The sequence below is a fragment of the Maniola jurtina genome, chromosome 21 (assembly GCF_905333055.1).
Source record: "Maniola jurtina chromosome 21, ilManJurt1.1, whole genome shotgun sequence".
NCBI lineage: Eukaryota > Metazoa > Arthropoda > Insecta > Lepidoptera > Nymphalidae > Maniola > Maniola jurtina.
The window spans coordinates 5,141,361-5,165,995 of NC_060049.1; the positions used below are offsets into that span (position 1 = coordinate 5,141,361).

The window sequence follows — 24,635 nt, forward strand, 5'->3', positions numbered from 1 at the left end:
ATTTTACACCAGTGTGGGAGAGGCATAATACATAAAAAGTATCACTTCAGGTGATTGTGATTTTCCATTAGTCTTACTGTTTGGTGCTATGTTATTTGAACTATTATTTGCTTTTATTCTGTGTAAATAGACTATTTTATTAGAAGCCATTTATAGGCATTAAGAGAATTTCCTAAATGTAAGGTGCTAGAATATTTTATTATTTTAAATTGTAAGTATTTCGTAATGAAATAAATTTACAAATTTTCCTTTTAAGACATTTATGTTTTGTATTTTAGTTTTTTACTATATTTAATGTTATTATTAGTTTTATAGTTCAATCATGTTACTAAAATAGTCACCAATGGCTGACCAATGTGATCAGTACAAATACAATAATAATAGTTTCATTGGAGTTATTTCATTAAATTAGAAAAATAAATAAAAAGTTCTTATAATGTAAAGGAGCTGTTTATCATTATACTCTATCCGCGGAAAGAACTTAGTATAAACCAGTAAAAGCACTTGTAAAGGTTTATTTGAATCAAAATATATTCTATTCTATTCTATAGCGCTCTCTCTGTAACATAATCCCATACAAATGATAGTGACAGAAATCTTGTGGGCGTTAACCATTTTGAGTCACCAACCAATCACAAACATGTTTTCAAAAAACATTCAAATTCAATTGCAAAACATAGTTTCATTTGTGATTTTTCGGTGATTCAAAATGTTTAGCGCCACTGAGATTTTTATCTCCATCATGTAATGGTATATTTGTATGGGATAGCGCTTTACTAGGCCTTTACTTTATATAGGCTACATTTAATATTGAATTTCTTCAAATATTATTCGACCAATAGCAACTGAGTTGTTTGAAATTTGAATAATCTTAAAAAGTAAAAGTCTGCTTTTGATCCGTAAAAGAGTGATGTCTTAAGAAATGCTTATAATGCATAGGAGTCCTTAATCCTTATGAATAAAATACCTAGTTAAAATAGAATACATAATATTTACTTACCTATTCAAATAAACTTTTACAAGTGCATTTAATTAAAAAACAATTTACCACTTATGGTCAGTTTATTGGTCAGCTTTATGATTTAATATTTGTTTTTGGTCATAATTTCTTACCACGATTGAATTATCGTCATTCCTACGTTATATTACCGACATGACAGTATCGTGATTAGTATAGAATAATTTGGAAAGAGTTACTTCATTAAAAGGGCCACTACATACACTAGATAAGCCTTAAGTTTTGTCGTGTTTACGTGCGACAGTATTGTCTAGCGTCTGTTCTGCCTTAACCGTGTATTGATTACCAATTTGGAGTATTACATATTTTGTCTGATAGTTTTTTTGAATTATTTACGATTGTTATGAAAGTATAAAGATGAATAAATGAAATATTCGTTTACATTTTATTATAATTAATTTAGCGTTTTTATTTTAAGGCTTTTACTTGTACTATTTTTATTTTATTAAGTTTATTATAATAAATGTCTTATGTACTTTTTATTTGTTGTTTTTCTTTTGTTCAACCTTGTTTGGAAAATACTTTTGTGATAAGTAATATATTTACTTATAACCTATTTTGTTGGATTTTTATTTGATTGAAAACACAGAAGATTTTATTTATTTTAATTGAATTATTCTTTGATTCAGCTTGGAATTGATACTTGCTTACTTAAGTACCAGTTTTCATAATATTGATGGTAGTAATTTTACAAACATAATGATATATGTATTTAGGCTTAGTTTACAAAAAAATATCATCAAACTGAAAGTTCGAAAAGTTTAATAGATCCCCTATGTAAAATTTCATAGCAATTAAAATTATCATTGGTTTAACTGAACATTTCGTGTACAACTACTCTTAGCACTCAATACAATTATTCTAACTTTAGAAAGGAAGATTATTTTGCCTAAATAATACTTATGTGTTGAATACAGAATATGGAGAAAGAGAATGTAGGATTATATCACCTAATTAGCTTTCTCAATGTAGATGGATGCTTATCATAAAAGCCTTTTCAATAAAATTAGCAAAAGCACTTTGATTTTCTTTTATTATTCATCAAAATCTATATCGAAAAATATTATGGTAAACATTGCCTGATTAGATAACTTTGAAATAAAAACCTAGCTGATAAGTACCTATCTTACGCATCAGGTTGAGATGGTAATCGGGGTATGAGGCGGGGGGACGCTCCGCACACTCGCACGTCTCTCACGCTACCCCGCACCGGGCTGTGCGGGTGTCCGGGACGTCCCTGCCCCGATTGCCACCTTGACCTGTCGCGTACTATACCCAATTGTTAGTCGTATCTAACACTGCCAAACGTCTGAGTATAGTCTTCGAGTTTAATGGTGAGTGGTTACCGTTTTTTTAATTATTTTGATAGAACAATAATTTATATTATAAATATCGTCCAATTGTCTATAAATTAAAAAAAAAAAACATTGATAAGCATAGTAGGTAGACACCTACATACTTAAGTAGAGAAAGTAGTTCTTTGGTATGGTATCTTTAAAACAATCTATATCTCTACTATGATGACCTTATAGAAGTCAAAACTTGGGAAAATTAGGTACGTGGAATAAGTGGACCAATCACCCAATTGGCAACAGCGCGGTCTTCCTATAAGTACCAATATGTGCCTAATGTCTTAGTAATCTTGACTCTTCTGGACATTCTGCAAGAGCGTAGTGAGCGTGAATATTTTTATGTATTTCTTCAGATTAAATCATATTTCCATACCTAATAGATTGGAGAAATGTTAATATTGTTTTACGCATTTGGTAGGCACTACGCACCTACTTAGTAAATAGAAACGATGTACAACAAAAGTGCTAGCGTAATTTTGGCCGCCACATCCCTTGACATAAAGCGTTTTTACGGCATAAAGAGTATTTATGGCATAAAGAGTATTTATGGCATAAAGAGTATTTATGGCATAAAGAGTATTTATGGCATAAAGAGTATTTATGGCATAAAGAGTATTTATGGCATAAAGAGTATTTACCGCATAAAGAGTATTTAGAGCATAGAGTATTTATAGCATAAAGAGTATTTACCGCATAAAGAGTATTTAGAGCATAAAGAGTATTTATATTAAAGGAAACAAAGAAAAAGAGCTGTTATTTATTTGACAGGAGTACAAGCGGAGATCCATGGTGCGAGACAGTCAAACGGAGACTGAGGTGAGCTTGCTGCGTGCGCCATCTTCGGTGTCCGTCGCGAGTGGCGCCACCGACCGTAGCGGCAACACCGACAACTGTGTGGAGGAGTATGTGTGCGATGTTCCTTTTGCAGGTAAGTCATAGTTCAAGGAACCAAAAGCTTAATATGCTATAATCCGTTAATCCAAACAAATCTGTATGGTGCGACGTGCAGTATGCGACAAGAACCGCTCGCCCTCCCACTGATAAACATGTAGGAAAAGCCAGCCACCACCACGCAGCACCAGACAAATCCCAACACCACTCGACGCACGTTTCGCCCCGACACCGGAGCATCCTCAGGAGATGTAGACCTTACAATGCGTAATTGTTAAAGATCATAGTTTACACGCCACTCACTAAGAGATAAATATTTCAGCAATTATTTTTGTATGTTAAACAAGTTCTGTGATTCCTTGGCGTCAAGAAAATGCCTTCATTCAGAGATTTGATCATGAGATTGAATGAAGAATTAAGTATAATCATTTCTAAGTAGGTACCTAAGTGCATTATGTTACATACCTATATTTTAATTTGTGCCTGTTGCTATCTCTTAAAATCTTGTTACATTAGAGTTGCAGCAAAATATTATGATTAGGCTAGTTATAAGTGATTATTGACGGAAAGAATAACAGCACTTTGCAGCACCAATCTTAAAAAAAGCAGTGACTAACTTTTGGACTGGCGGTATTTGTAAACCAGTCAGGTTTCCTCACCCCGCCAAGGAGCCGAATATAGAATTTTCTTAAAACCAGTCAGGTTATTTTGCGGAGTATTGCTTGCTCTTTTAATATGACTTCTACCTAAGTGGTACCTAACTAGCGATGTACTGTACCTAATCATTTCCTAACTGTATGTTTACTAAACTGTGGCAGTATCACTCCGCCGCGGGGTTTTCGTATGTTTTCTGTTTACTATCCGGTATAGTTCACCGGCAATATTTACAGGGAAAACCAAAGGGGATATCTGGGAAATTGGAAATTCGCCGTTCGCGCCTCAGATTTGCACTTTGCTTTATTAAATTCATAGGTTTGTTTCAGTGTATGCAGAACGTTGTGTAACATTTTGAATATGTACCTAGATTTTTTACTGGTATTATTTTTACGGCTTTTCGGTTGATAATGATGATGATGATGCGGAATTTGCGCGTAGGTATGAAGACTATAGCTACTTGATAATATACAAGGAACCAAAAGCTTAATTTGCTATAATATATAACCAACGAAATCTGTATGGTACGCAGCCCCACACAAATTCCAATACCACTCGACGCGCATTTCGCCCCGACCGACACCGGAGCATCCTCAGGATATGTAGACATTGTAAGGTCAAATTAAGCTTTTGGTTCCTTGTATATCATGGACTTCCGCAAAATAACGCCTGCTTCTATAATACTTGATAATATTATTATGTTCAATCTACTCATGATATAGTATATAAAAGTATATAATGTAGACATGACAGTAGTTGAGGTTAAAAAACCACGCGTGCGGCACGCAGACTCAACCGCGATGCGTTTGCAAACTGACGGCCGTATTCACAATCATTACTATGAGGTCTCACAGTGCGCTCGAACGCATAGTGTAGGTTCCACCAATCAGATCATTGTAAATTGACGTGATACAGTCATCTGATTGGTGGAACCTACACTGTGCGTTCGAGCGCACTATGAAACCTCAGAGTAACGTTTGTGAATACGAGTGTAAGTCTCTATGAAAAAGTACCCCGGATAAGTTCGAAACTAGTCGGGCTTACGTCAACTAAACACGTGAGTAAAGCCGGATGATTATATATTTATATTGTTAAAAAAACACTTGACGAACCCTAAAACGTCCCATAATAGGTATACGTAATACTTCTAATATTCTGCATAGAGTAAAATAGAACTCTATTTCGGTCAAAATCAAAAATGCTCACGTAAAAGTACCATGCTACGTAGATTTGTGCAAATATTGGTGAATTATTTCGTCGCGAGCTTTCGACTGTTCTCTGTTTGCGGTGCGGCAGTTCGCGGCGATATTTACAGGGAAAACAGATGGAAATTTCGGAAATTCATCACTTTCCATATCATAAATGCGAAAGTGATGAATTAGTTTGTCCTTTAATCACGCCGCAACGGACCAACAAATCAACGTGATTTTTTGCATGTATATATTTAATGATTTGCAGAGTGACATATGCATATTTATCTTCCAATCTAACCTAACCGTGGGGCATTGACCCGAGTTTTGCACGCTGTACAATGCGGGTATGAAAATACTAAATCACTAAAACTACAAGATAAGGCAAATGGTTTTTGGCATTGGGTGTTAAGGTGGTGATAATCACGCTAAGTGTTTGCTAGCGTTCTGTTTACATTCTGTATAGGCTTTAATTACATAATGCGAACGAAGTTACGGGGAAAACTAGTATTTTTAACCCCCGACCCAAAAAGAGGGGTGTTATAAGTTTGACGTGTGTATCTGTGTATCTGTCTGTGGCATCGTAGCTCCTAAACTAATAAAGGTTTGAAAGGTGGCTTGATCGAGAGTGTTCTTAGCTATAATAGAAGAAAATCGGTTCAGCCGTTTGAAAGTTATCAGCTCTTTTCTAGTTACTGTAACCTTCACTTGTCGGGGGTGTTATAAATTTTTAATTTACACTTGTATAACATCTGCATCTAAGTAGTAATTACCTACCTACGTCTCCCAGTATCGCAATTATTTACGACTTGACAATTTCACCATGAGTTGCCATGAGTCTAAAATTTTTTGAAACGTAATTCACATGTCGCTACGTTAAATACGTTAACAGGTAATATAAACATTGGACATGTAACGAAAGTTTAAATATTGCAAGTACAAATTCGCCCGCCCGTCCTCCAAAAAGACCTCTTTATCAAAGGGGTCAATGCCCGGCCCTTACATCGTCTTAAACCTTACAAAATTGCCATTTAAGTTCTATCGCAAGAGCCAATTACCGTTTTTATTGGCAATCAATCTTGTAGCCATCATATTTACCGCTAAGTGCGATAAGGCTTATAAAACAAGCGTAATTGCCTTATATTACGCCATGTTTTAGCCATTTAGAATCTTTAGAAGGATCTATTGGGGAAACTAACTGACTGGCGTATTAATTATAATCCTTATCGGCGACGGATAAGCACTGCTGCTGATACCTATTGGTCTCTTGTAGGGACTTCCACAATCACACGCCAATGTCTTGCACCGCCTGAATCCAAGGCAGCGCCTAAATCCGTACGACACATTTGATGTCGTCTGACGATCTAGTGAGGGTCTTCCAATGCTTTGCTTTTTTGATAGGGTCGTCATTCCAGCAGCTTGGGACCCCAACACTAGCGGTTTGGAAATGTACCCTGCCCAATACCACTTCAGCTTCACAACCAGTGAAGTTAGGTTACTTAGGTTAGTTAGGTTACTCTTGTTCTCCTTCTGATCTTCTCATTTCTGATGTGATCACTTAGAGAAACTCCAAGTATAGCTCTTGGCATCGCCCGCTGAGTAACTCTGAGCTTTCTTATTAGTCTCATAGTTGACTTCGTTGACTTGAGCTGGCAACTTCGAACCAGTGTGCCTAGTGGGAGATTTTTTACCTATTCGATCGCGTAAAAATTAACTGCGTTTTGTATGGAATTGAAACAGCGCCATCTAGTGACAAGAAGATGGTGCTGTTTCAATTCCATTACAAAACGCAGTTAACTTTTACGCGATCGAATAGGTTAAAAATCTCCCACTAGGCACACTGAAAGCGCAGCGTTGAAGATCACCCACTAGGTGGATAGACGTCATCAAAGGAGTCGCAGGGAGCCGCTGGATTTAGGCGGCACAAGACCGTGGCATGTAGACCTTTGGCATATACCTACAGGATACCTATGTCCAGCTGTTCACTTCTATCGATTGATGATGATGATCACACTAATATTATAAAGGAGAAAGTTTGTATGTGTGTGTGTGTGTGTGTGTGTGTGTGTGTGTGTGTGTGTGTGTGTGTGTGTGTGTGTGTGTGTGTCTGTATGTTTGTTACTCCTTCACGCAAAAACTACTGGACGGATTGGGCTGAAATTTAGAATGGAGATAGATTATACCTTGGATTAGCACATAGGCTACTTTTTATCCCGGAAAATCATAGAGTTCCCACGGGAATTTTAAAAACCTACATCCACGCGAACGAAGTCGCGGGTATCAGCTAGTGATCTATAATTCAGAAAATCTATCACTATTCAAAAATTATTGTATAATCACAACAATAGATCAATTACCATTTAAAACAATATACATAGATTTTTATTGGTTATATCGAGAAAGTTGGTGCAATCTGTTTTATTACAGTAGTTTGATTGATTACGCGGTTAGCTACGTACCTAAGTTTTGTGTTTTAGAAAGCAAAATCAAATAAATTGATTTTTAGTGTAGACCTGAATAATAGACATACTTTCATTTTTAACTAAAGTAGGCCTTAATTGATTTCTAACCTTTCCATTTTTAGGGTTCTCAAAAGGATTACTTTGTATGTCTTTTTGTCTGTCTATCTGTCTGTATGTTTGTCTGTCTGTCTGACCGTCTGTCCGTCTGTCGTATCTATCAAGAAAACCTATAGGGTACTTCCCGTTGACCTAGAATCTTAAAATGTGGCAGGTAGATAGGTCTTATAGCACAAGTAAAAGAAAAAATCTGAAAACTATTTGTGGTTTCATGATTGTAGGTCGATGGGAAGTACTCTATAGGTTTCTTGACAGACACGACGGACAGACAGACAGACAACAAAGTGATCCTATAGAGTTCCGTTTTTCCTTTTGAGGTACGGAAACCTAAAAATGCCGCTTTATACATCTATCTGACCGTCTAACGTTATGTTATTTAAGCTAATGTTTTAAATGCCGCTATAAGATATTCAAACCGCACCTCAGGAGCCGCAGCTTCCTCATAGCTGCGATTTACACGTTGAAACATATTAGCCGGTCGACCGCAGAGCTTCCCATCCGCTAATAAATATCACGTGTAGCTGCGAGAGATATGGTACCTCTTGGGTAGTACACGCATAATCAATTTTATTGACTAACTTATGCCCGCGACTTTGTCCGCATGGATTACACAAATTTCAAACCCCCCTTTAACGCCCTTAGGGATTGAGTTTTCAAAAATCCTTTCTTAACTGATGACGACGTCATAATACTGCATGCCAAATTTTTCCCCGATCCAGTAGTTTGAGCCGTGCGTTGATAGAATAGATCAGTCAATCAGTCAGTCAGTTTTACCCGATGCCCATCTCAGGGATGCAAACTATAATATTCATACCAAACTTCATCAAAATCTGTCAAGTGGATGGGCCGAAATATAACATACAGCCAGACAGACACACTATTGCATTTATAATACTAGAGGATGCCCGCGACTTCGTCCACGTGGATTTAGATTTTTATAGATCCCGTGGGAACTGTTTGATTTTCCGGGATAAAAAGTTGCCTATTTCGATTACAGGGACGCAAGCTACTTCACTACCAAATTTCATACAAATCGGTTAAGTGGATGGGTCTTTAGGAATCCCGCGGGAACTCCTTAATTTTCCGGAATAAAAAGTAGCCTATGTCCGTCCCCGGGATATAAGCTAACCTTGTACCAAATTTCGTCAGAGTCGGTTACACTGTTGGACCGTGAAAAGGTAACAGACAGACAGATAGACAGACACACTTTCGCATTTATAATATTAGTATGGATTAGTATTGATATGAAACGAAAAGAAAATAATATTTATAATCATAATCATAATTTATTTATTTCAAATACACGTCCTACAATATTATAGGTGGTACGAAAGTTCAAAAAGAGCATGCATAGGATATAGTATGCCTACGATTATTTAGGATTAGGAAGCAAAACAGTCGACGTCACAGTAATTGCTATAACGGTCCAAAAAGGACAAAGAGATGCGCGGGCGCAGGCGCCGTTGCGTCGCGTCACCGATTTGAGGCCTTCTTATTGTCCTTACTTACTTGCGTCTCACGGTTTAGTACAGCGTCACACATGGGCACCAGTTGCAAAAAATAAACAATGTGGGTACCCACGTAGTACGTACTACATAGGTAGAGATGTAATAACAAGTGACGTTAAAAATTTATAACGCCCCCGACAAGTGAAGGTTACAGTCAGTAGAAAAGAGCTGATAACTTTTAAACGGCTGAACCGATTTCCTTGGATTATAGCTAAGAACACTCTCAATCAAGCCACCTTTCAAACAATAAAAAAACAAAATTAAAATCGGTTCATTAGTAAATTCTGTTTAGGAGCTACGATGCCACAGACAGATACACAGATACACACGTCAAACTTATAACACCCCTCTTTTTGGGTCGGAGGTTAAAAACAAGAGTATACCTACACACATTGTCTACAACTCAAATCGCTGATCAAGATTTTGCTTATAGGTTTTCATAATGTTTTCACTATAAAGTTGAACTTCACTAAGAAAGAATTTTGAGAAAATAATTCCGAGTGAAACCCAGCATTCAGCTAGGAAATAAAATAATTGACTGCATTTACCGTTGTATGACGATCGCTGTCTTTATAGGATACTTAATATGCTAATGATAAGTGATAGGTATGAAAATGAGATAGTTATAATATTGCAAAACAATATGTATTGTGCATTATATTCTATTCAATTATACAATACAATCCAGTTACATAAACCACGTAACATTCACGTAATAACTCACATCTGCTCTGTGCCTTTATTCCGCAATAGATAAGCGAATATGAATGCGTTTAGACTTTCAGAATAACTGGGGTCGTTAAGCTAATGTACCTGTTAGCTGTTAGGCCAATATCTCACTAGGACACCGTGGTAGCGCCACTGGTTGCGCCATGGTGTCTTGAGCTACCAAACGAGAAACACCAGCAGACACTGGGGTGAGAGCAATCACCTCTCATCAACAAAGTACGTACGTGTGAATGACATTGTTACGTACGAGCAGAGTGCGGGAGGGGCGTCCCTGGTAGCGCAACTGATGGTCAAGTGAGTGTGTCGCCAAATAGCTTTATACATATTCATGGTTGCTCCTGGCCGCCGTGGCCAACAAGTTGGTTGCGCAACCAAACATACACCAGGTGAGGTATCCTACATATAGAGCTGTATAAGTCAAAGTCAAAAGTCAAAATATATCTATCTATAAAAGGAAATGGTGACTGACCTGATCCATCACTCAATCACTGCAGATGTGTAAAAAAGATTATTTGAAAATTTAATCCATGAGGAGGTTTTTTTTTTTTTAATTATATAGACTAGCGCTTGGCTGCAACCAGACCTGCAAGCAAGTGATGATGCAGCCTAAGATGGAGCGCGCTTGCCTAGAAGGTAAAATAAAGTCGCGGGCATATTAAGCTAGTCTTTTAATATCATCGTTTGCGGAAGAAAATAGACGCCGAACAAACCTTTTCTTATCTTAATAATTTATATTGGTACGTTTTAATCCAAATAGGGAGATTTTGCTTTTTTTATTTTTGTTACCTTGTTTTTCATATAAATTAAACAATTTCTTTATCACCCAGACGTCCTTAAGTACATAACAATAAGGGCATTTTTATGCATAACGGGTCTTAGGTAGGGTTCCCATTATTATAAATTTGCTAGGACATGTCCTAGTTTTTTTGATGTTTCAAAGAAATGGGTACTAGTTCTTTTCCTGTAGACTAGATGATATATGATAGATGATACTAGATGGTAGAATGAAGATTATGTTTTTGTCCTTATCTTAACAAGGTTTGATCTCCGCTGCCCGTCGGAGCAATCGGAGACCAAACCTTTACCTAAGTTACTGTCATTCTGCTTAGTCTGTTTCACCTCTGTTTAGTCGATTTTGGAATTAATGTACTATTTTAACAGCTACCCAATTAATTTAACGATACAAACTTGTTTCTATCAACGATATTGATAACTTTGGTTTTGTTCCCTAAAAAAACTCAAAGATCTTTGTAAGTTACATACGAGTAATTTTTACTATGAACGACAGTGGTCTATACATATGTATTAACGTTTTTATTTACTTATTTACGTTTTTATTGAAGTGCTTAAAACTTTTTAGTGACTTTCTTCGTAATTCATGGTAACACTTGTGTAAGTTTATATCTCTTTTGTCCCGCCACGCCGTCGCGACTCTGTCAACCGAGTGTGACTTACACTAGGTCATGGTAGTTGGCTTCACGTACATTATGTTACGAGTATAGTATCTTACCCTGCATTTACACATATACCTACGCAAGAGTCGTTGCGCTGCTCGCTGTTGAAGGTATACATATCACACTGCACGATCCCGAGAGAGACTGGAGACTGAGAATGTGTGAACAGTGTGAGAGAAGAGTTTTGTCTAAAGTCCACCACGCTGGCCAAGAGCAGACTTCACACACCTTTGACACCATTATGGACAAGATATGACAAATGAATACTTAGACTAGAATTATTACTTATTAAAATATATGTAAAAATATTATAATAATATTATTTTAATGACAAGATTGTATTCTTGCATGCCGTAACGTAGACAGCAGAACCTAACAATAGTACCTACTAGAGGATGCCCGCGACTTCGTCCGCGTGGATTTAAGATCCCGTGGGAACTGCTTGATTTTCCGGGATAAAAAGTTGCCTATGTCAATTACAGGGACGCAAACTACCTCGGTATCTTTCATACAAATCGGTTAAGCGGATGGGTTTTTGGGAATCCCGTGGGAGCTCTTTGATTTTCCGGGATAAAAAGTAGCCTATATCTATCCCCGGGATATAAGCTAACCCTGTACCAAAATTCGTCAGAATCAGTTTAACTGTTGGGCCGTGAAAAGGTAGCAGACAGACAGACAGACAGACACACTTTCGCATTTATAATATTAGTATGGATTAGATAAAACGTGTAAACAAAACAAATTCGCAATAAATATAATTAAATTGAATTGAACTCTCAAGCATGGAGGTTCCTCATGATGTTTTCCGTCACCGTTAAAACGAGTCATATTTTAATTGCTTGAAAGGCAGAAATTAAAAGATGCGTGCCCGGAATCGAACCCCCGACCACCGGAATAGGAGGCCGACGTCTTATTACTAGGCTATCATCGCTATAGACATGCGAATGTTTAGAGCCTCTATAGCTCAACGGTTGAGGAGCGGATTGAATTCCGAAAGATCGGCGGTTCAAACCCCACCCGTTGCACTATTGTCGTACCCACTCCTAGCACAAGCTTTACGCTTAATTGGAGGGGAAAGGGGAGTATTAGTCATGATGAGCATGGCTAATATTCTTTTTTATAAAAAAAAAGAATGTGTAAATCACTTAAATAATTAGAGTAAACATAAGCCTTAGACAAAATGAACCGTTGGCAATTAGGCATGGACATGATATTTGTATCTGTTAATAAACATTGTGAGAAAAACTTCATCGATGTAACTTCAAGCTAAAATCATAGTGCAGCCAGTGCAGCATTATTTTATATCATACTAGAGGACGCCCGTGACTTCGTCCGCGTGGATTTAGGTTTGTAAAGATCCCGTGGGAACTGTTTGATTTTCCGGGATAAAAAGTAGCCTATGTCCGTCCCCGGGATATAAGCTAACCGTGTGCCAAATTTCGTCAAAATCGGTTAAACTGTTGGGCCGTGAAAAGATAGCAGACAGACAGACAGACACACTTTCGGATTTATAATATTAGTATGGATCATAATCAAATGTAGTCGGTGTATAAGTGATCTATAGCTTGCTTTAACATTTACTCAAAGAGTTAAATAAGTTACCTAGTATAGTCGTGTAGTAGGTTTGATAAGTCAATCCTAGAGTTTGCCGAGCAGCTAGAGGTCCAAAGGCCAAACCATCGACCTTTGGCTTTTGACAAATATCTCCTGCCAGACTTTTGTCTATAACATCTACATCTTTCTAACTGTTAATATAAATTCTAAAAGTTTGATTATTTCTAAGAGAAAGACATATGCCACCGCAGATTTTTTTGTAGACCTTTATAAGGTGTACAATAATGTAATAGATTATATTGATCTATCTTGTGGGGTTCAGCCCATGGTGGCTTTAAAATCAATGGTTCAGCCAGCGTTTGCAATGTAAGCGCAAAACAAATTAAGATTAACAACGTCACATTAGAAACCTCTAAAATTATTATTTATTAGTGTTTCTCTACTATATTATGCATGTATTATACCGAGTACATGTAAACCTTCCTCTTGAATCACTATCTATTAAAAAAGCCGCATTGAAATCCATTGTGTAGTTTAAAAAAAAGTTTTGACATGTTTAAAGGCAGTCACGTAGTTCAGTAATTATTGTATTATTCGCTAAGTTTGATTAAAAAGGTTTACCAAACTTTATTTTGGTCTTAGTTTTAACTGACATTAGAACCTTCTGGTAGGTAGATACTTATCTACCTTCGGCAAAACCGTAAGTGGATACGTTAAAATTAAAAACTGACTATCAAAATCTACGTACGAGTGACAAAAACTTGCCGTAATTATGTATTAATGATATTAAGGAACTTGTATTGGTCCTTCAAGGCAAAGACAATAATTTTATTACCACGGAGAAACATGTTTTGTAATTAAACTGCAATCAATAAAGGTGACTGTAATTGTGGAAGTGTTAATTAATTAAATTATAAAATGGTTGTCGTACGCATCGTATCGTAAATAGCTTTTAAATCATCGGTTTTAACTAAACGATCATAATAAGTCCAAAGATATGATAAAAAGCTTTAAAATGAACATCTGTTGAGTAGCTCACTAAAAATACCTCTTTTGCCTCTATATTTCCCAGTCCCTTTTCCATAATCAGACCCATAAACACTTATTAACCCCCGACCCAAAAAGAGGGGTGTTATAAGTTTGACGTGTGTATCTGTGTATCTGTGTGTCTGTGTGTCTGTGTATCTGTGTATCTGTGTATCTGTGTATCTGTGTATCTGTCTGTGGCATCGTAGCGCCTAAACGAATGAACCGATTTTAATTTAGTTTTTTTTGTTTGAAAGGTGGCTTGATCGAGAGTGTTCTTAGCTATAATCTAAAAAAATTGGTTTAGCCGTTTAAGAGTTATCAGCTCTTTTCTAGTTTTCTTGTAGATAAGAAGGTTAGATAACCGTTAGGTTTTTAATATTATGTCAATAGACAAATGTCAAGCTGTCAAGATGGACGTTGCCTAAATACATAATTATTTATTTGAAAATGATGTTTTGGAAAACTCAAATACTTTGGATCGTCGGGGGTGTTATAAATTTTTAATTTACACTTGTTTTATACTACTTCGCTCGCGTGGATTTAGGTTTTTCGAAATCCTGTGGAAACTCTTTGATTTTCCGGGATAAAAAGTAGCCTGTGTGCTAATCCAGGATATTATCTATCTCCATTCCGAATTTCAGCCAAATCCGGCGGGTCGTTTTTGCGTGAAGGAGTAATTAATGTGATTAGTGTGAAGTGTGATTCCCATGAAAAAGTCTCGCTGAGAAAAATCAAACGCCAGTAGGATTTTTAAATTCAGATACAAGTTGGTTCTTAACTGCAATCTCACCTGGTGGTAAGTGATGATGCAGTCTAAAATGGAAGCGGACTAACCTGGATTGGATTTACAGGACAGTTTTTATTAAACCGATACCTTTTTGGTTTCTACACGGCATCATACCAGAACGCTAAATCGCTTGGCGGCACGGCTTTGCCGGCAGGGTGGCAACTAGCCACGGCCGAAGCCTCCCACCAGACCAAACCATGTGATTTAGAAATTATAAAATTCCAAACCCTGCCCAGGATCGAACCCGGGATCTCCCACTAATAAGACCACAATGTTTTCCATTGCGCTCGTCAAAATGGGTTATGGGAATTGTAGAGTCTACATGTTTGATAAACCTGACTTGGTGGTTACCAACTGAACCACCGTCCAACGGAGTGATTATCATTATTATCAGATCTTGATCACTATGTGTCTAAAATCCATATTTCGTAAGGAACTTTTGGTGTAAAGTTCAAAAGAGTAGGTATTTGCACTTTACCCTTTGCACATTTTAATTATCGTTCCAATTAATTGGGTTAATTATTTTATGTGTTAAATTAAACTCGCCGTTTACTTACTTTCAAAACATTAAAAGCGTATTTTATATAACAATTAAAATAATTAAGTAATACATTAGCGTAATAAATAACGCTACCGGTTTTACTTTTAATTAGTGGAAATAATATTTTTTATTATTATTTTAAAGCTCAATAAACGTACTGTCCGTTAAATAATAGGTATAGTTAGGTATGATTGCAAACTTAAATAAATTATGATGCCAAAAGAAACTTTCTTCCGATATGTTGATTTCCCAAACTTCTCAAGTTTCTAGAAAGAAAAGTTTCAAGAAAACTTTTATATTCCGGTTTGGTAACTTTCGGGACGTCAAATGTTTAATGACGTCATATTCCACAATTTCATAGGCCATTAGGTGCCCATTATAAAGCTATTAAAATCAGTCAAGTGCGAGTCGCACTCGCCCACGAAGGGTTCCGTACCATCGCACAAGAAATAACACGTTTCAATTGTTTTAAGGCAACCATTTCGAAATTTTTATTATTTGTTGTTATAGCGGTAATAGAAATACCTACATATTTTGTGAAAATTCCAACTCTCTACCCATTACGGTTCACGAGATACAGTCCGCTGGGAGACAAACAGACGGACGGACAGCGGAGTCTTATTTCGGGTATGGAAAACTGAAAACGTAAGATTGCTCCGACATCAATGGTGCCCATAGTAAGTAGATGCCAATATCAGTGGCAACATGGTAGCAAACATCCCGCGACAGGTCGTGATGGCAATCGGCCAATCGGGCTGAGGCGGTGAGATGTCCCGCACACCCGCACTTTTTTTATCCAGATACAATAAGTTAGCCCTTGACTGCAATCTCACCTGGTGGTAAGTGATGATGCAGGCTAAGATGGAAACGGGCTAACCTAGAAGGGGTATGGCACTTTTTTTCATTGAACCCATACTCCTTTAATTTCTACACGGCATCCTAGCGGAACGCTAAATCGCTTAGCGGCACGGCTTTGCCAGTAGGGTGGTAATTAGCCATGGCCGAAGCCTCCCACCAGACCAGACCAGAAATTTAGATATTCCGAACTCTGCCGGAAATCGAACCCGGGACCTCCCACTTATAAGACAGCACTTAGCACTGCGCCAGGGAGGCCGTCAAACGTCACCCGTGCTAACCCCAACCGGGTTAGCGTGGAGGCTATGCGGGTATGCGGGGCGTCCCCACCCCGATTGCCATCTCGACCTGTCGCGTACTATAGTTAGTAGACTGTTCAGTCACCGGCGCGTCGTCTGCTCGTTGACGCATCGTTGTCGTCGCGTCACCTCGGCGTCGTCCCTTCAGCTTCGACGCCAAATGTCACTAGTCCATTTCCTACTACAAAAGTAAAAGAAAGGGTTTCGCCTGACTCAGCGGGCTTAATTTCGATACTTGGCAACTTTACAGATGAGAGATGACTGTTTTGTCATCCATCTGCTCTTGTATATTGCTAATTTAGTTGCACCCGTTACTTTCTTCGCAGTTAACCTAACAACTTGATGCTAGGTAGATATAGTGCAAAATAAGTAAGTAGGTACAATGTACGTATAGCTATTATTTAACCTAGTTCAATCTAAGCATGAGACGTTTCGTTGTGTCTGTCTGTCGTGTCTGACAAGAAATCTATAGGGTACTTCCCGTTGACCTAGAATTATTTGGCAGGTAGGTAGGTCTTATAGCATACGTAAAGAAAAATATCCGAAAACCGTGAATTTGTGGAAACCTAACATCACATTAAAAAATAAATAAATTAATATTTTCAACTTTCAAAATAAGATTCCTATACCAAGTGGTGTATCATATGAAAAGGCTTTACCTGTACATTCTAAAACAGATTTTTATTTATTTATATGCATATGTTCTTCATTTATCGTGAAAAATGACTAAAAAACGTACGGAACCCTCGGTGCGCAAGTCTCATTCGCACTTGGTGGTGTTTTTGCAATGCAAAAAATAGTGTCGTCCGTCACGCTTTCGAATTTTTATCGATCTACTTTTTACAATTATTATTATCCATAGTGTCAAATTAGGCTAGAAGCTGTCAACAAGTAGAAATGACTAATAAGAGCGGGTCAATTGCTTTGACACTTTAGGCAGCGCGTGCGCCGCGCGTTCAACGCCTTCCGTGTTATTGATCCTAAACAGAAATAGAACAATCATATTATTGAGCACTTGATGTATTTAGAGTATTTTGGTTGTGATTGATTCAATAATTCCTTACTTTTCCTCTTTATTATTAACAAGCCTATGCCCGCGACTTCGTCCACGTGATGTTGACGTCATAATAGCTATGCCAAACAGTCGGATTCGTCCCGTAGTTTGAGCAGTGTCGTTGAAAGAGCAGTCAGTCAGTCAGCCAGCTTTTCGTTTTTAACCCCCGAACCAAAAGGAGGGTTGTTATAAGTTTGACATGTGTATCTGTGTATCTGTCTGTGGCATCGTAGCTCCTTAACGAATGAACCGATTTTAATTTAGTTTTTTTTTTGTTTGAAAGGTGGCTTGATCGAGAGTGTTCTTAGCTATAATCCAAAAAAATCGGTTCAGCCGTTTGCAAGTTATCAGTTTTTTTCTAGTTTTCTTATAGAGGTTTTTGTTTCGGGGGTTTTTTAAATTTTGAGTTATAAATATAAGTATATTTAGACTAGACTAGATGATGCTTCATGCCTGTGACTTCATACGCATGGACTTAGGTTTCCCAAAATCCCTTGGCAATACTTACTTTGATTTTCCGGAACAAAAATGTCAGGGAGCCAAGCTGTCTCTGTCTCTATCATATTCCGAATTTCACTATTCTTTTTAGGGGTTTTCTTTACTAAGTTTGTACTGTTCATATGCATGCACTCGTACACCTATCACTTAAACGTCAGTGGATGGCCCGTAAAGAGTAACAGCCAAACAGACACACTGTCATGTTCTAATCTAGGTAAGCTATTTCAGATCTGTAGTCCTTTATTTATTTATTGCCTAAAAACTTTTAAATCAGACGAAGTTTTGGCCATTGATTAGTCTATCATAACATTTAAGTAGGTAATTCACCGTTACGTGGCTTTATTCGCTTTAAAAGTCTTATAATAATAATTAATTCCAACGACTTATAAATTGAAATTAATTATCATTTTGATTATTTATAATCTCTGAATAGTCAAGAATGATCTATGCAAAAAACGAGTCGAATAGAGGTCAGATAATAAAATATCGTGGTACCAATGACTACTGTATAATGCGCGTGAAATTATTCTATCAAATGCCATCCAAGGCGAACCACCTGTGTATTAGAATAAAACATTGACCTGCGTCTGTGGCCATTCGTTTTATAAAGGAAACCATATTATTATCACTATCCATATATCCATACTAATATTATAAATTATCTATTACTAGCTGATGCCTGTTGCTTTCAGGCGATACTCTATATCAACTTAAGAGGGGTTTCTCCGTCACTCGCTCCATACAAACGTAGTTCGTCTCTCATTGGAATACTAACCAATCAAACTCAATTGAATTTTGTAGAAACGCTCCGGGAACTAATATCTATGCCTGTGGTTTTCCAGATTTCCGTTAAAATATTCGGTTTCAAAATTACGCGGTCTTAAAAATTCACATACAAATCTTTGAGCCCATGTAATTTTAAAAGTATATATTTTTAGAAAAATCTAAAACATCACTGGCACAGATATTAGTTTCTAGAATATGTCTGCAAAATTTGATGAACCTTGGTTGCTTAACATCAAATGAAATCGGGACTACGATTGTATGGACTAAGTGACGGAGAGAGCCCAATTAAAGTATTTCTTTCAAGATAGGTACCATTAATTAATATGAATAGAGGTAGCTACATTTATCAAAAATATTTTTATCATACTCTAAGATAACTAACAGAGATAAATTTTTAAAAATAAAACGATTTGAGGCAAAAAACAAACATGAAAATATGTATTAAAAAAAGTTGAAAACTAAACCCCGACTGCGATCGTCTTAATAAACGCTGAAATATTATAGTTAAATTGTTTTTCTGTCACTTGGTATATTTTAATGTTGTTGTACATTTATATTTATGAACTTAGAATTTTTTCCTCTTTCATTTAACACAACTTACTCTATACAATCGACACTTCCAATTTTTTGATGTAATGTCCGTCAGGTCAATTTTTTCGTAAAAAATATAGCCTATGTCACCTTCCTTTTGGCTTTGCCGCAGTCGGGTAATTAACTTCTTTGTATAACAATTTTACCTAGTTACGTGGAATTTTATCGTGGACAGACGCATAGATTTTTCTTCTATCGCGTCATTACAAAAAGTTAAAACCCATCTCCAACTCAAACCGCATGCTTACTAAAAATAGACATTACAAAAAGTTCTTCCAGTACAAATCATGTCTCATAATCAAAAGCCCTTGGCCCTAGACGTTACCTGCCCCTGTATTTTACTAAAAATATACTGGTTACACGTTGAATAAACACTGGATAACCCGCCTAAAAGAGGTTAGCCACGCATGAAGCAAAATAGTATAGAAGAGAGGAGATTTTGAAATTCTTTGGTTTATAGCTGCGCCGGCGCATGTTATAGTGTTTTCCTCTGTCAGTTGTTCTCGCGCATCGATCGCGTTGCGTCGCGTTGATCATTCATTTTATCGATCATTTAAGAAAATCCCTTTTTGTGATCCAATTGTTATTACTAGTGTTATCAAACGTTTTGTAACAAGTAGTGAATAATATAACGGCAATTTGCTTTTAAGCGATTTCTTATCAGCTTCGGCAGTCATTTTGTGTATTATCTATAGTACCTACGCTGTAGATAAGAGTGATAGTGGCTTGTTTAATATTCTTAACTTAAAGGTAACCCACAGATTATGAATACAATTTGTAATGTGTCAGATTTTTACCAAAAATTATAGACTTAGCATTAAAATAATTGTCATACGACATTCTTCATTTGATACGCAGATATACGATTTGAACATTTCTCCATAATTTTTAATTGATACTTAAACATCAATCTCTTAGATTTCAATGTAATGAATTGAAGCCCTTCTAGTGGGCTGAACATCTAGTATTGACTAACAGCAATAAATACAGTTTTAGCACGTGAACCAAAATTTCAGCTAATAACAAATAGCCATAGTCTCAATAGTTCTAAACTTCTAAAGGATCTAGAGGAATGCATTGTATAAAATTACTAGCTGATGCCCGCGACTTCGTTCGCGTGGATGTGGGTTTTTTAAAATTCCCGTGGGAACTCTTTGATTTTCCGGGATAAAAAGTGTGCTGATCCAGGGTATAATCTATCTCCATTCTAAATTTCAGCCCAATCCGTCCAGTAGTTTTTGCGTGAAGGAGTAACAAACATACACACACACACGCACACACACACACACACACACACACACACACACACATACAAACTTATAATATTAGTGTGATTGTCATAAGGGCATCTTTAGCATTAACTTTCTATTTCTATTCCATATCAATTTTTGTAATCTTGCCAAAGCTGTGTATTCAAGCTAATAGAAATGTGTCAGACGATCTGATTGTGATTAGTGATTAGCTATCAGGTTAGTTTCGTTAGGACCTGTTATTAGTTTTAAAAAACCTATTTCATTTCTATTTCTAACTTGCCTACTTAACAGCTGAGAAACTATTTTTAAGATTAATAAAACAGACAAGTCTCAAATGAAAGCTGTCTAACATTGTATGGAGAATGATTTCAATTAAGAACTTCCTCCTTCTTTGAAGTCGTTTCAAAACAGAAGCTTCCTAATTTGTAGTCATTTATTATCTTTACCATGTAGGTACAATGATTACTATCATTGAGTCACAGTTTCGAATAGATGATTGTGTATTTTTTGACATTGGTAACCGTTTAACGTGTTCAGATGTTTAATATATTTATGATCAACTATCAATAACTTGTTTGTACTGTAATGATTAAGATGATAATCATTTTGGATGTATAACAAATACCTACACATACGTAGGTATCTGTTGATTTTGCCTTCTACAAAATTTGTTCTGTTTATTTTTAACATCTTCTTAAACATTATTCTCAAATCTTCCTCGATATATTTTTAAAGTAGGTGGCAGATTCAATAGATTTTTCTTCTTCGTCAAACTCTGCTGCATCCATTAGTTTTTTTTTCGATTATAGAAATTCATTGATTCGTATTTGGTTCTATCTTCTTTGTAAATATACCATTTTCTCTGCTACCTATTCGTACTTATAATTTTGATTTAATATTAATGCAGTATGTAGAAATTCATTCAATATTCATTAAACATATTGACATTAGAAATATGAATTGGTATTTATCTTAGCCTATAATGTTAGTGTTAGGTTATTGTTCAAACTAATATTTGGTTAACCCACGGAATGACCGCTTAAGTGAGGTCACTGCTCACTACGACCATTACGACTGTCAGAAAAATAACAAATTAATTCTTTTACACCTGTCAACCATTCATGATCAACCCATTGCCGGCTCACTAGATACTACTGAGCACAGCATCATATTATTGTCTGGACGTCTGCCACGCTGGACAAGTACGGATCAAGCGGACTTCACAGGCCTTTCAAAACATTATGGGGAAGTCTCCTGACTGACTGACTAATCTATCAATGTACAGCTCAAACTACTGGTACCGATCGGGCTGATTTAAAAAAACACATAACGAGCAAACGAGCATTCGGGTCACCTGATGTTAATTGGTTACCGCCGTCCATGAACAGAAGAACCATGGATGCATTGCCGGCTTTTCAGGAATTTGTTGGTCCGCCCCTTGAATGTTGTAATCTAGTGGGAATACCGCCGATGGGAGTTGATTCCACAGTTTGCAAATTGGCATGCAGATAGCTATCTTGACGTAATCATCTGCTAAGAAAGGATATTTGAAAAATCAACCCCTAAGAGGGTAAATAGGGGTTTGAAATTTGTGTAATCCACGTGGACGAAGTCGTGGACATAAGCTAGTTATAAGATAAGTATAATTTTTGGAGATAGTGACAAGAGGCTATGAAGACAAAGCATACTTCTATCTTTTGAGCATCTGCTGGGATATAGCATGTAATCTTTTATTCATTGATTTCTAATATTGATCTCCATCAGAAGCTTATTTTATACTGTTTGCTTTTAAAAGCATTGATGATGATAATAATATATCTCGAGTCTTAGAAAAACTTGACGTTACCTTGATGGATGTTGCGCTGAGATGCTCCTTAGCTTTATCAAAACGTCTTCCGGCTTTCGAGAGCTACCGGATGGCAACAATTAATTTTGAAACCCTCGGGAAGCAAAAAATATAATTAGGGGAGGAAATTTTGTAACGATGTTGGTGTATAGAGCGCAAAATAGCTCGAAATAAGTAACGAGTAATTCTAAACCTATAAAAAACCTTTTGGACAAATTGTAGTAAAACCTCACACATTTATATACTTAGGTAATCACCCGAAGATTTATACTATCTATTTAAAAATTAGGTTTGGAGAATCTGCTGCCTAATTAGTGTTAAATTATCATCAGATTAGGATTTTTTCTAGAGAAAGTTACTAGGAGACAACTACATTGCCATCAGACATACATAATAAAATTAATCTTTGTCGTCTATATGAAGTCGTTAGGCTTTAGGACGCTCATTATGTTTAGATAGCTCTCTTCGTAGTAAATCTATCCCACATTATCAATATAGGATCATTTGATATTAATTGTTTACTTAATAATATAATCCACATGTGATTCACTTTCCTTATAAGTATTTTGCGTCCATATTCCTTTGACGTATAATAACAGCATCATGTACGAAATAATGAGTCATAACCTCATAAGATTTAACAAAATTAAATTAAGGAAAGAATAAAACATTGATTAAGAATCGATCGCTTCGAATCTTATCCGTGTTTCCTATACAATCATGACGTGCCATGACAACTTAATAAGCTTTCGTAATTATATTGATTGGGTTATGATCTTTAACATTGCGTTACTTTATAAGGCAGAACATTGCGAGAACGTCCTGACGGATTTATTTTTTGTTATTGAATTACAAAAAATGGATTTGTGTCGGCTTAAGGCGAGGCCTTATTAATTGCAAAATAATGTATTTAATAAGCATGCAAAGTGAAAACGTTGAGTCGAATGGAAATTTATTAATCTGTAAGAAATTACAAAATTTCTTTATACATTGTGAGCATTGAGAACTTGAGTTGCTTAAGATCATCAAGACATGCTTTGCATAATTGAGGCACTTAGTACGATGCCAAGTTTACTTAATCATGTGATTTTAAAGTTTTGTATCGGCATAACATGCTTTATCACATCTCACCTTATTGAAAACAAGCAATGGGATTACTTCGTTTATATAGATTGTATGATTCAGGTACTAAGAGTCTCTGGTCTAAGTATAGGTCAAAGATGACAAAATAGAAACTATTCTATAAGTACATTAAAATATAGAGCAGAATTTGGCTGTACCTTTTTATCTTTGTAACATCTCCACTGTTTACCCAAATTCGCAATAAAGAAATTTGATTTGATTTGATTTGATTTGAAGGATCATAAAAAGATAAAATACAAACAACTTAAAATATTCAAAAGCGCCCTTTTTTTGGATGCGATACTTCAAAGATACTATAATATAGATAAAAAATATAACTTATAAAATGAAAGCGCGAAAAAAATGTGCTTATTTCAAAAGACGATCGAAAGTAACTTTCATTGCAATAATTTGTTTTAGAATAATACTGTATGACTGTATATAATTATATGTAGATAATCATCTCACGCGTCTCTGACTAGCACATTAGCAAAAACTAACATTTCCATAAAAGGAGGCACAAGTTGAACCGTGGCTGCTTAAAATTAAATCTCTTTAGGGCAATGACATTTTAAATGAGTATTAGAACTTGATGACAACTTGGTAATGACTAATGATAATGAAGCACTTTATTTATCAGTCACAGAATTTAGAAAAGAAGATACTGTGATTTAGAAAAGGAAAAAGGGTCTATTAAACAACAGATTAGTTGTAGGATAGAAGGATGTAAGACCCTTAACTGTTGTACAGTGGTGTGTTTTTAACCCCCGACCCAAAAAGAGGGGTGTTATAAGTTTTGAAGTGTGTATCTGTGTATATCTGTGTATCTGTCTGTGGCATCGTAGCTCCTAAACTAATGAACCGATTTTAATTTTGTTTTTTTTTTTGTTTGAAAGGTGGCTTGATCGAGAGTGTTCTTAGCTATAATCCAAGAAAATCTGTTTAGCCGTTTGAAAGTTATCAGCTCTTACTGTAACCTTTTCTTATCGGGGGTGTAATAAATTTTTAATTTACACTTGTTTATCTATTCTTGGATACATGCCTT

At 36.2% G+C, this 24,635-nt stretch overlaps 1 protein-coding gene across 5 annotated transcripts in view; it reads left to right on the top strand.

Annotated features, from left to right (window-relative positions):
- Nucleotides 1–24,635, top strand: part of LOC123876461 (ankyrin repeat and sterile alpha motif domain-containing protein 1B-like) — a 118,962-nt gene that overhangs the window by 40,281 nt on the left and 54,046 nt on the right. For all 5 annotated transcript variants that reach the window (XM_045922732.1, XM_045922733.1, XM_045922735.1 and 2 more), the window contains one exon: nucleotides 3,139–3,298. In XM_045922732.1, coding sequence (XP_045778688.1) covers nucleotides 3,139–3,298 — 160 coding nt within the window. The remainder of the gene's footprint in view (nucleotides 1–3,138; nucleotides 3,299–24,635) is intronic.